The following is a 13,328-nucleotide window of genomic DNA, read 5'->3' as shown; positions in this document are numbered from 1 at the left end:
TTTTTATGTGCACTTGCCGCGACAGTGAACATTCAGTTCCGAGAACAAGTTAAATTTTCTCAGACCGTGAAAGTTTGGTACCGAGAAGACAAAGTGAATTACAGTATTAGAAGGCAGAGCCAATTCCTCTTCTTCCGCTGCCTTTCTCCTCCCAAACTAAAGTCAGGTATACCCATTTCTATGCCAGGGTGGAGTAAGGAAAGTTGTGTGTGTTTTTTGAAAGAAAGTGCCTTTCTAAGCCAGGAATCAAACACAATGACCTTACAATCTTGTGTCCAATAGCCTAGCCACTCAGATGTTTGATGCAACTGTAAGGTGTTGGGTATAATAGTTAATACATGTGCTTTAAACTAAGGCAAAGAACCTACACAAAACAACCAGTACTAGTACAAATCCTGAGAATTGGGTAAAGGTCAATGTAACCTGACAGATAGTTTTCAGTGATGATACCGCTTGGTATACATTGTATACATGTAGCAATCAAAACATAGGGTTAGATTTTTTGTACAGAGGACCGACTCGCACTGGTGAAACTTCACACCAACAACACTTCATCCCTCTAAACAAAAACAAAATAGGTAAAGCGAAAAGCGTACTTGTCTAGATGAGGTGCAGGTTTGGTGGTTCTGTGTCATCGAGTCGTCAGCACCAGAACATGTGGAAAGGAACAGAGAACAACAACAGCAAATTAGCACCACTCTCTATCACTGCACCAGGGTTATAAGATATGGCAGAAATGGCAAAGACTTGACTGCACATGGAGAAGACATGGTAAAAACCTGAAAAACTTACCTCTTGTTAGAGACATAGTACTTAGGTCAACACACAACAAACAAAGGGACAAGAATGCCCCTAGCGCTTTCCTCAATAATGCCAACTTTTTAAATGTTTGCACCAATTCAAAATAGGTAAAACGATAGACATCTTTTTTGTACATGGATGGACATATCTTGGACTTAAAATAGGTTTGGTTTCATTCTTTTCAACAATCATTGTCTCTTTTTGGAATAAAGAATATTTGTTAAAAACATGATATAAGTGCTTCCGAAGAAATGAAACATAAACGCTACTGACACAAATTTGTGTATATTTCAAGACACAGCTATGAAAGCTGAAGAAATACACTTTTTAAATGAAGAAAATTGTAAGATTTCGTTTACAATTTTCAGAGGAAAGAGTAAGGGCCTTCTTGCGGTCTACTTTCTCTACTACATGCACACATAGACACAAGATAACACCCAAGGAAAATATCATCATAGTTTACATAATTTACATAAAACGTCTACCATCCCACCTCATAGAAAATTCAATCTTCTAGAACAAGTTTGGCAGAAATAAATAAATATCACAGAAACATAGTAAGTGGGGAAATATATTTACACATTCCAGAAAGAGAAATGTACAGCAAATCATCTTTATGCAGTAATTTTGCATGAATTTTTGCATCAATCAATTCTAAATTAGGAATGGATCTGGAATAGATCATAGTGATTGGTCAACAAAGTCACATGACCTACAGCCAATAAACTAGCAAAGGTGGGATGGCATTTACCATACTCCAAGAGCACTGCATTCACTCTAAAGTGGAAAACGATGACAAGGTTGAGGTAAAAATTGACATAGTGATCTATTTATCAAGCACGTATCCCATACATAGGAATACGTGTAGATACAAAAGACAAGCTTCTCTTTACTACATGGTAAACCTATTTACCTTTCCATCGCTGGATGATAACATTTGTTTTCTGTAAAAATTTTACAACAAAACGGCAAGAAAGAGATGTAAAAAAACATTCCAGGCAAGGTGAATCTACAGTATTGGTTAGAGTTCTAGTTGTCAGTGCTTTTTGTTCTGTTTTTTACTGCAACAATCTTTCTGGTCACCCTTGTTTTCAGAAGTTCAAAAGTAAAGTCTTACATTTTATTTTATTTCATTTCTGAACTGAACACTTACATAATGTCTTCATATAGCATCCAGAAAATGAATTTGACTGAAATTCTTTTGTTAAACTGATTAAGAAATACATAATTTTACTTCAGTGCAAAAGTGACTAAATAAATTTCATGATGAGCTTAGACAATGAACTTTGCCCTTTGACAGTGACCTATGACCTTTGAACTCTAGCACAAGGGCAACCAGGTCAGATCTACTGATATGTCTTTGTACTGAAGGCGACAGACTCTACAGACATGCATATGACTCACACGTGCTGTATCTTTTTTTAATGAGGCTGGGAACATGTATTTACCGTAAAACTGACTATCTTAGCAATTCTTTTCTTTTGACTTTAAAAATCAAACTGAGAAAAAAAACAAAAGACATACTGTAAAATCTTACATTTTCACTCTCCTAAAAATTTTGTTTCTTTGCGTTTTTTTCAATAGGCTGCAAAATAGTCAGTTTTACAGTATTTCTGTCAGTACAATAATTCAACCATTTAATTTGAGGACCTTGAGAAATTCATGACCGGTTTGATTACCCTTCACCCTTAGAACCGCATATTTCAGACTACTTGAGATATATTAAGCATAGTGGTCAATGCATAGCGAAGACAGACTGAACATTAAGTCAGACATTCCTGTTCACTCAAATATTAGAACAGAAATGCTGGGAAAATGAGCAAAATGTATATAACAAACAAACAGAACTTATCGCTGGCTTTAGTAAGGGGAGTATGTATAGGAAGGATTTGGAACCGTTGTCCAACCACAGGCGTACTTACATGAAGAACTGCGACCCATTGGTATCTTTGCCACGATTGGCCATTGAGAGGAGAAATTCACGGTCATGTTTCAAAATGAAATTCTCATCTGGAAAGGAAGAAAGTACAGCATTTTTATAAGTAACATGTAATGTAGTTATGAATCATAAATTACAGATCCTGTAAAAATATTATTACATTTTGAAGTTTTTATACATCATATGCTTACAAGACTCATCCATAACTCAAAATCATGACCAAAGTATGACCAAAACACAAGATATCAAAACTGGAGGTTAAACTGCAGTACCATAGAAAGCTACCAGGAGGTCCATTATCTAACTTGACATTTGTTTTTCCAACCCCTACCCATTTATCACAAATCATATTTATCCAATTTTTTTAGTTATGTTGTTCACAGACACAGAAACTCAAAGACACACATAGATACACACACTCCAATACAAAAACATCACCAACAACTGGCTTTCTTGGCAAAGCTATTCAACAACACACAAGAATCTCAATGCCAGTATATATAGAAATCACAGGAAAAATATATTCTTCATGTGATTATTGCTTCACTTGTAAAGGTGATTTGCAGTAAAACTTAAACCCAGTGAACAAAAAACCCTACATGTACTACCTCATACATTCATCCTACAATAATAGAGTTGAACTTCATATATTGTTTGCTGTTTTCTCCTTTGGACTACCTTTGAACGTGGCTCCATATATGGACTCCCCTCCCCGTCCATTGCCTGCAGAAGCACAAAAAACAACACAACATTAGTGTTTGATATGCACTGAGTTGTGTAACAGTCAATGTCAAATTCTAACAATCAAAAACATACTGTAAATGCATTTAGTTAAGATTCATAGTGATTTCGCAGTAGAGTGACAATGGAGTGTTTGCTGTGGTCTTGACTTCATGGCAGCACATACTATTGGATTAAGTTCACAGTGAACCAGTCACTGCAAAAACAAAAACCACTGCAAAAATGTCCAGAGGTACACGTACAGTTGCAGTCTAACTCAAAAAACACTTGAAGCAATGTTGCCTTACCTTCAGTGAAGTCTCCTCCCTGAATCATGAAGTCCTTGACTACCCGATGGAAGGGTGTGCCTTTGTAGTGGAGAAGCTTGCCTGTTGTTTTCCCAATACCTTTCTCTCCTACATACAGCAACAGAAATATAAGTATCAACAGTTACTGTACATTACAAAATACAATGTTTCTCTGACTTTTAGTGCTCATACATATAGTTATACAGGGCTCGAAATACATTTTTCTGCATACCTGCACTGGTGCAGGTAACATTAAAAATTACCTGTACCAGACAAATTTTACATGCACCACTCTGAATCTACGAATTATGACTCATACTAAAATTGTTCAGGAACTATGCATTGCTATTTTGTCTTCCAAACTTTATCAATGCAGCTAATAACAATCCATACACACCTACATCACAGGACATTTATGTATAAAACCCAGTACATGGACCAGTGGAGGTAGACACCAGAAATACCTGCACAGCTCCAATTTTACCTGCACTAACCTGCATGTGCATGTGGTATTTCGAGCACTGCCATACATGTACAGATGTAAAAAATAACAAGCACAGATCATTTATTTTTTGGGATAGTGAGTGTGTGTGTGTGTGAGTGAGTGAAAGAATATGAGGTGGGTCTACATGCATGGTGCTATCATAGTAACGATTAATGGTAAGAGGGCCCGCAATGCCTAACCATAATTTCAGGAAGGCCTGACAAAGGGTTTTTGAACAAGTTCATTGGATGTATATACAATGTTATGTAGTTCCTTTGTATTTATGTGGTGACTGGTAAATTAATTCTATGGATACTGACTTGCATACTGCTGTGCACTCGTTCTCATTGAAATGTCGAAAATGGCATTTTTTTTGTCAAAAAATAAATCGGCTTTATTTTCACTGAAAACTACTTTGTTGCTTGGGAAAATTCCTCTTTTAACCATAGCCAAAAAATGACAACTTATTATTTTCGGTCCCATTGGTAATGCATTACAGGGCATGTAACAAACGTTACCTGTAACGTTTGTTACAACAGTAGACTTTACCCTGTTTTCTTCGAAAGGACTTACCTTATTGACTACATCATTTAGGTATAAGTGAATGCCCCTAGGGACATTTGAAAAGTGGGCAGCTTTTTTACACCAGGTCAAATAGAAAGCCTAGACAGCATCAAACAATGGTAACGTTTGTTACAGTCATTTCTGTACAACATTTTGTTAAGCGTGGTGGGATACAAATGACAGTTAACAACCCTTTCTTGTTTCTTAAGAAAGCCAGAAAAACTGTACAGCGTCACAAAAACGGCCATTCCTAGTCTTATACGTGCATAATATAACCGTGGCAACCATCGTACTAGTGGTGGTAACGTTTGTTACAGAATCTGGCGACAGGCATAAACCACCTCACACAGCCTCCAAGATCAGTGATAGTAGCGATCTGACGTGATCGGACAGAGGGCCTAGGTAGCTGATTTCACCTGCCGAACAATCATTCTGGGAACTGAATTGTTAAATTTTTGGCTACTATTTGAATTCTTCGTTTCTTCTTAGGCGACAGCCATTTTTTAGGGTGTGAAATCCCACCCATGGCTATAATAATCTTTTAAGCCATCAACCAATACGAATGTTGTGGTGCATCTTTTGTAAAACATTACAGGGGTTGTGGAAAAATGAAGGAACCAGTGATGTTGTCTATAATTTGCTCCATATCAAGGCGTAAGGTCATCAGGCGACAGCATTTCGACATTTAAATGAGAACGAGCCTGTGATGTTTGGATGTTTGGATAATCTGGCATTTAACTTCATCAGTTCATGGTACGAATAATTTGACAATAGCACATAAGAGTGACAATGAAAATTCAGGATAACAAATAACATACTACACAGAATCAAAGCGACTAATATTGACCTTTAAAATTAATTTACCGACAACACTTTTTGCCTGCTACAATAAACTGTGGATTAAAATAGATCACTACGTCTCACGGAACAAGGCGTGCAGATCGTCTTAGAGGAACCTACCCGTACAAAGGCAGCGGAAGTTCTCAGAAGTCTTGAAGCAGACGTCGCTGTAGAGCTCCATCACAACCCTCCCCGCTGGAGTGGAAAAAAACAGGAAACGTAAAACAGACCGGATCAATTAGTAGTACTAAAGACTAAGTAAGAGAAAAATGTTATCCTTTCCCTGTAGGGACGATTCCTTCAACAATTCCCTTGTGTTCTTGGGAGAAAACAATGACTGGTCACTGGTACTAGATCAAATTTGAGAAGGGAAAATTTTATCCACATTAAGAATACCACTTTCAGAAGTACAAATGTAAGAGTGCATTAATCTACGACTAAATCTCTGCTCCTTAAATATCGATTCACTTTTTGAGTTTACTCTGTGATGAAGGTGAGAACGGAAAGTAAAAGGAGTATTGCTTTTGTCTCAGTGCGTATTTTCAAAACTTTAACTGAAGATCCTTTGATTGAAAAGATTTGTTTGTTTGTTTGTTTGTGCCTTTATTTTGGAAGGTCAGTAGATATTAAGGTCCCAATGATGACAGTCTCCTGAGACTGGACTGCCAAAGTAAAAGTTGAATAAAATCTAGTCAAGTGAAAGATGACGTCAATTTTGAGCACAGTATCTGTATTTTCCTTTCTAAGGTTGTGATGTTTCTATAAAGCTGTTATCCTACAAGACAGTACAGGTACATGATGATGGTACTTAAAACAAGCCTTGACTAGGCCAGTAGAACAAAGTAGGTGTAAGTTTCATGCCTGGTGTTCCGTTGACTTCGATGTCGAAGAAACACCTGGGGCGATGTTTCAGTCCCGCCATCTTGAAATACCTGGGAACAAATTAATGCATCAGCTTTATTATCATAAATTAAGAAAACTTAGTCCTCTTCATTCAAGCAGACGTCACTTCAAAGCGGCAACCTGGTAGAGAAATTCCGGACGAATTACGCTGTGTGTATTGTAGATGAGAAAAGCTCCAGAAACATAGACTTGTTTGGGAACCTTTATACAATGTTATGTCTGAATACACACCAGTTAAATTCTCTTTTTGGACAACACTTCAAGAAAACAAGAACTGAATTCCTAAAAATCAAGTCTTCCTTGAAGTCTACATGATGTTCCTGACAATGAACCGATAGTCACACCCACCTCTATCAAAGCATAGAAATGCAAAATAGAACAGAAAAATGCACATATTTCCACTCTCTCATTGGTTGAACTGCAAATTACCATGACCTCATTGGGCCATTAACTGTGATGAACAGTCAGAATTGGTCTATGAGTCTATGACAAGAATATTCATCTATTCTCAAAGTCATCTAAGTGTACATGACCTTAAAGCTATTCAAATAAACAGTCCTATCAAACTGATTCAAAGTACATGTACACCCAGGATTCTAGTTATGCTAAAATCATAACTGGCCACTACGCTAAAATTAGAACCACTACACTGATTTTCAACTACTAGTACTTGTAGTGGTACTTTGCTCTCAATTACCTGTTTATTTTGTTGAACAATAAATCATATATGAAAAATGATGAGCCACTTCTAACTTACCAATTTACATTCTTCAGATTGCATGACTTTTGTGATATCAACAGAGTCCTCTCATGAGTACCCTTTAATATCATGCCAAATATTTACTCTACATTTTCATTGTGGAAGGACAATAAAAAAATCCTTCCGCACAGTACCATTCCAATTGCTTGCCTCACTACCTTGCCATTACCTCTACGCTAAAATAAAATCTTGACTAGAACGTTAACCCTGACACCTATAATAGTTGGCATGTCAACACTTCCATCACACCGCTAATATCACTAGCTACATCCTAAGTGACAAAGTTGTCCACACATGTATAAAGACCCTGACAAGCTATGCATACCAACCGTAATCCTCCCAAAGTACCCTGACCTCCAACCTTACCAGGGTGGTTCAGGTCAATGCTGTAGGGCTATTTTAGGCTATTTTAGAACCAACTGACCCCTTGTTATCCGCATCAGGCCACATAACTGCTGACCACAATCATTTATAACCACGGCTGTGTGTCACAGTTCATACATGGCCTTGGTAAACAGTCAACTGTCAAGTCCCAAAATAACAATCAAGATCATTCCTGGGATTTAAGGATTTAAAGATTTGACGACAAGACCTTCAAATTTTTGCCTATTGGGCAATCCTATCATGTTAAAATTATCAGCTGTTAAACTATTTGTCACTGTCTACACATACTGCTCATAGTATCATTTTAATATCAATATTTAGAGAGGACAGTTATTTTTCTTTCAGAATAATTTTGAAAGTTTATATTCTATTTTATCTATAGATAGTTTGGCTGTTCAGGGCAAACAGCCAGGGCTGCCCAACTACCTACATAGCCTGTGGCTCTTATGTACTATACATAGTCATAATATTGCTGGCAATGCTGACAAAAACAACAACTACAATACAAATGATGACATAGATAGAATAACAATCAATAACAATATATTCTTGGTGCATTAAGACTATGGCATGTGTTTTTTTCATTAATCTAATGCTTTCCAGATAAAAACGACAATTTTGGGAGTTCACTGGTGTGAAAGATCATGATGTAGTATCCATATGTGCCAATGAAAAATTATGATATACATTGTACATTTATTTCAAAACTTAGGCAGTATGTGAAAAAAGCATTTTCTGTATCTGTATAGCTGATATAGCTGCCCTTCAACATTAACATACCAGTTTTGAAGGTATGCAGCAGCTGGTTATACAACAATATAGGAAAACCTGTCAGTCACTTCTAACCTTCGCACAATCTAGCTGCAAGGGGTTGGGGTTTTGTGCGCGTTAAAATTTGCACGTTAAAACGTTAAAAGTTTTAACGCGCAACGATGGTTGACATTTGCACGTAAAACAATCTGCTTGAGAAAAGATGAAATGAAGCTTATAGAATGGAGAAAAGCCTCAAGCAGTTATATTTTACAATACAAAACCTCACATTAGTAATTTTTCCATGTATTTGTGTCAAATTCAAGTGATTTTGAAATCTTCTGGATATGCAAATTAACCTATTCCCAAGGGACCTAAAAAATTAGGAGCTTTTCAAACCAAAAATTCTGGTAACAGATGGAAAATCATATAATGGGGTCACATTTTTCTTACTAAGAATTCATCAATGCACAACTTAATTTTTTAACGCGCAGACTTTTAACGCGCGCGCAGATTTTTAACGCGCAGAAAACCCGTTCCCAACTGCAAGCATTGTTTTTATCTTTCTAAAGCAGGGCTCGAAATTCATTTTTGGGATTAGGTGCACCGGTGCACCCAGCTTAAAAAATTGGGTGCGCCAAAACAATTTTGGGTGCACCACTTAAATTTAAGTAAAAAACCTAATAAAAAAACTTAGTTACAAGCTATCAAATTCTTAAACAAGTATCATGACAGACATTTTTCATTATCTTTATAAAAGTTAAATGTCAAGAATATGATGTATACTAGTATACTTTGATATCTTTTCATACATAAACCTAAGAAAATATTTGGGTGCACCCTGTGCACCTACTGAAAATAATTGCGTGCACAGCACCAATTTTGGGTGCACCTGGGCGCACATGCACCCAGTATTTCGAGCCCTGTAAAGCTATCTATAATCAAGTGAGGATACCTCTGCTCTCCAACAGGCTTTATTGTGAATGAAAGGAACTTGTTTTTCTATAAAAAAAACTGAAACACTTCGTCTGCAATCTATTTATATCAGAGATAATTTATATAAGAGAATTCCCCATCTGTTAGCTGAGACACTGTAAAATACTTCTGTCACTAAAACAAACATGCTGGTAGACAAACAAGTGTGTATAATATCTATCCAATATTCTACATACATGTACTAAATAGGGGCTTCTAATTCTACAAAATTGAGGAAATAATAGAGTACATAATAGATAAAACATGAAAAGATAAAAAAACAATGTAAAAAAAACAATAAATCCTACATGATAACAAGTTCCCACATTTTTCTAACTGTTGCAGATATGACTGTCATTAAAATCATCATCATACAGTCTGTAGCAGTCGATCATCATGAAAAACTTAACCTTTGACCTTCCTTGACACAAGAAATCAAATAAGCACTTTCATCGTTTTGAGTACTCGTGTGTGTAGTGGCAGGAATTGTAGATAATATGTCAAAGGTGAATTGTAAACAGTTATTGTCCTGTCAATTGTCTAAATTTGAATAACAATGCCCAAACGTGATTTGTTTACATCTCAGGGCTCTTCACCTTCTACATATTACACACAATTCCTGTCACTACACATGCGTTCTCGGAACCATGAATATGTTTAGGCCACAGCAAGTAGATTTTATGGATGACATCAGCGCGCGCATTAATTTTCGCCTGATTTCAGAAGAAAAACAAGAAATTTTTTTCTTCTGCAGGGATGGTCAACATGGCGAGAAAGTACCAAAATGACGCTAATATGTTGTATTGTAGCCTAATAATTGTACTTGTATAAGTGACACTTGTGAGGTACCCAGGACTGTGGTTGTAGAAATAAAACTTAATTGGATAGTTGTAAAAGTGACACCAATATGGAAGCCATGAGTGTGGTTACTAACTTTGTTGGTGATGCCAGTCTACCACACTAGTGTCATTTTTACCACACCAGTACATGTCTTGAATGGAATGAATGCCTTGTTGGCTTTGATACCATGTTTTGTCCCTTTAATTCTTGTTACAACATTCATCACAACTTAATGGTGCCTATTTTTGAAAATGTGGCCATCTTTTTTCTTTTCACCCATCTTTTTTTTTCCCTATTGCACTATTTTTGCAGTCTGCAGAGGATGTCATCCATAAAATTTACTTGCTGTGGCCTTATTTGGTGAGAAAAACAACAAAACGAAATCCATAACTTCTGTGTATGAACGCATGTAAATTGTAATGTAAGAATAAGCCCTTTCACAGAGTTCAGAACGCATGTGTGGCGGCACGAATTCTAGGTAATATGTTAAAGGCAACCGTTAAAAGGCCTCGAAAAAGAAAAAAAATTCCTGGTTTTGACCATTGTTTCCATTTGCATTATAACAATGGCCAGATGGGTTTTATTTTCATTTTTGGGATCTTTACCTTTGACATATTAGAAGTTGTGTCCTGCACATGCGTTCTGATCTCTGTGAATGGGCTTACTGTAAATGCATTTAAGTTCGCGGGGATTTAATTTCGCGGTAGCGGGAAAATTGACTTTTTGCGGTGGTTTTAATTTCGCGGTAGCACCATGCACTGTAGTCTCTTACTGGTATGGAAAAGTTTTCGCGGAGGTTTTGAATTTGCGGTGAAGCGACCGCCGCGAAAACCGCGAACAATAATCCACCGGGAACATTTCTGCATTTACAGTATTTTGCTCAGGTCATAAAAATTGATTGCAGATAAAGGAAAAATTATGTCTACATTCTTTATCTTAATCATAATCATAAAATTTCTATTTTGTACGCTACTGTGAGTTATAGGGAACGAGAACAACAACAATTTACATCCAAAAGCTTTAACAGAACAACACGTGGTATCCGCATTTGGAAGCAGTCGGCCTCAAGAAACAAGGAAACTCATAAAGAAAAGATCAAAGAAAATCACGAGACATTTTTTCCTCCACTTACAATCGTCTTTTCTTCCACAACTCTTGGGTTTGCATCAACAATTTTGCGTTGAATTTCTTCTTTAAAGTCTTGACCTACAAATGCAAGCTGTTTTGTGTCAGTAACTATCCGGTAAATTTGAATAATAAGACGGAAAAAATCTTACCTTGGGAAAATACTCCCTTGAAAATTGCTCCTCCAAAATGGCGTGACCTCAAGGCATGACCTCTCGCGAGATGACAAAATGTCGCGAGATCAGAAGATTCTAAAATGAATTCGGGGACAAATTCTTCCTTTGAAAACAAATATTTGGAGGAGTTATAAAGAAAATAATTGAATAATTGTTAGCTTAACTATTTTAAAGTGAAATTAAATCTTAAATTTGGAGTAAATTTATCTGCTAATCATTTAAAATTAAATAATTCAAACCAAAGTTTTACTCCCCTGTATTCATAGTCGTCTGACCCATATCCACAAAGTCACATGACCGACAAGTTAACTTCGCAGACGACTGTGAGGTGATGATTTTTCAAGGTTTACGGCAGATTTCTTAAGGTATTCGATAACTTTTCTTAAAGATGACTAATCTATAACAGAATTAGATATTTTCCCGTGTCTCAAAGCCTACTATTTTGGTGAGAGACGCTGTAATAGAACGTGTAAACAAAGACATGTCGTCCGTCCAAAATTATCTGGAACCTCCCCTCCCCCTCTGAAGTCAGCGGGTAGTCGCATGACCAGGAAAAAATAAACTCCTGTGAGTGGACATGGCATTCAACACGTGCATAATGAATGGAAGAAATTTATTACACGTTTATGTCCTTACAAGCAAAGTACAGGTCATGGTGATAAAGTCATCATCATCATCATCATAAGTACCCCCTTATGATGATAAAGTAGAAGTAAAATCAAAGTGATAGAAGATTGTGATGTTTAATAACGATATCACTACTAAGTACATCTACAGACACTACAGTAGAATCCACTTAATTGCACAACGGAAAATCGCACTCTTCTGTTTGTTCACAAATCCCATAGTGGTGCAGTCCAGCTTGATAACTTGTTGCACCATTCGAATAATTGCACGAAATGCAAATAGGGTGTACAATTAAGCAGCTTCACCTGTATATACTTAGTAACTTATGTAGAGGTTCAACATCTTCTGGCTTCTTTTAGACAGCTGTAATGTTAGATACTCAGTGAGGCTGAGGTTCTGTGTAGTATGGGATACACAAAACAGTGATCATATTGGATATGAGAATTCTTGTACACAACCAAAATTTACTTGCTTACGTTTCGGTGTCTATCAGACACCTTCCTCAGAGCTTCTGACTGGAGTTCTGCTTGTCGTCGCTATATGTAGCCGATGTAGGCAGCGCTTTTGCGACGAGAAGATTATCCCAAACGTGTCCAAGTTTGTATCCCCCCTCGTCCCGATTCATCACTGAAACACCGAATCGTAAGCAAGTAAGTTTAATTTTGGTTGTGTACAAGAATTCTCATATCCTATATTCTACCAACCTGATGAAATTATTTTCGGAAGTGATCATATTCTCTTAGCCAAAGCAGACGAAAATTATTTCAGTGAGTCCACGTTTTCATACATAAAGGTACATATGTTGGTGTGATCAGTATTGGCGTGTTGATGAGTTTGCATGCGCTATGTCAAGAAATTGCTTGAAAAATACATGTTTAAGATACAATGTAGAAAAGTAAGTTGTTTTTGATCCAGGATTGTACACGCCCCCAAACAAACTACGGTAGTTAATCATTTAACGTCACTTGGTCACAAAGGTCAATATCCATTGATCATAAAGGTGTACAATGAAACCATGATGTGGGAAGGGCTTAAAGATACATGTGTATGTGCAAAATTGGTCTGCACTGACTATCATAGATTTTAGAGCTGGACATGTATAGGATTGGGAACTGAGGGGAGTGCAGAAAAA

At 36.8% G+C, this 13,328-nt stretch overlaps 2 protein-coding genes across 5 annotated transcripts in view; one reads left to right on the top strand and one right to left on the bottom strand.

Annotated features, from left to right (window-relative positions):
- LOC118403311 (peptidyl-prolyl cis-trans isomerase G-like) overlaps positions 1-11,651 on the bottom strand; it is a 28,905-nt gene extending 17,254 nt beyond the window's left edge. For 3 of the 4 annotated variants that reach the window (XM_035801995.1, XM_035801997.1, XM_035801996.1), the window contains exons 1-7: positions 11,546-11,651; positions 6,518-6,588; positions 5,777-5,851; positions 3,769-3,876; positions 3,419-3,463; positions 2,724-2,811; positions 597-626 (exon numbers count right to left, since the gene is read on the bottom strand). In XM_035801995.1, the coding sequence (XP_035657888.1) occupies positions 597-626; positions 2,724-2,811; positions 3,419-3,463; positions 3,769-3,876; positions 5,777-5,851; positions 6,518-6,578 (407 nt within the window). In that variant the 5' untranslated portion in view covers positions 6,579-6,588; positions 11,546-11,651. Of the gene's footprint in view, positions 1-596; positions 627-1,714; positions 1,746-2,723; positions 2,812-3,418; positions 3,464-3,768; positions 3,877-5,776; positions 5,852-6,517; positions 6,589-11,545 lie in introns of those variants that run through there. The other variant, XM_035801998.1, reaches the window with a different exon arrangement.
- A 180-nt stretch (positions 11,652-11,831) lies between these two features.
- LOC118403495 (FYVE and coiled-coil domain-containing protein 1-like) overlaps positions 11,832-13,328 on the top strand; it is a 41,460-nt gene continuing 39,963 nt past the window's right edge. Inside the window, exon 1 of the mRNA XM_035802219.1 lies at positions 11,832-11,934. The gene's annotated coding sequence lies outside the window, so the exon portion shown is untranslated. The remainder of the gene's footprint in view (positions 11,935-13,328) is intronic.

The sequence above is a fragment of the Branchiostoma floridae genome, chromosome 16, assembly GCF_000003815.2.
Source record: "Branchiostoma floridae strain S238N-H82 chromosome 16, Bfl_VNyyK, whole genome shotgun sequence".
NCBI lineage: Eukaryota > Metazoa > Chordata > Leptocardii > Amphioxiformes > Branchiostomatidae > Branchiostoma > Branchiostoma floridae.
This window is presented reverse-complemented; position numbering and strand designations above follow the sequence as displayed.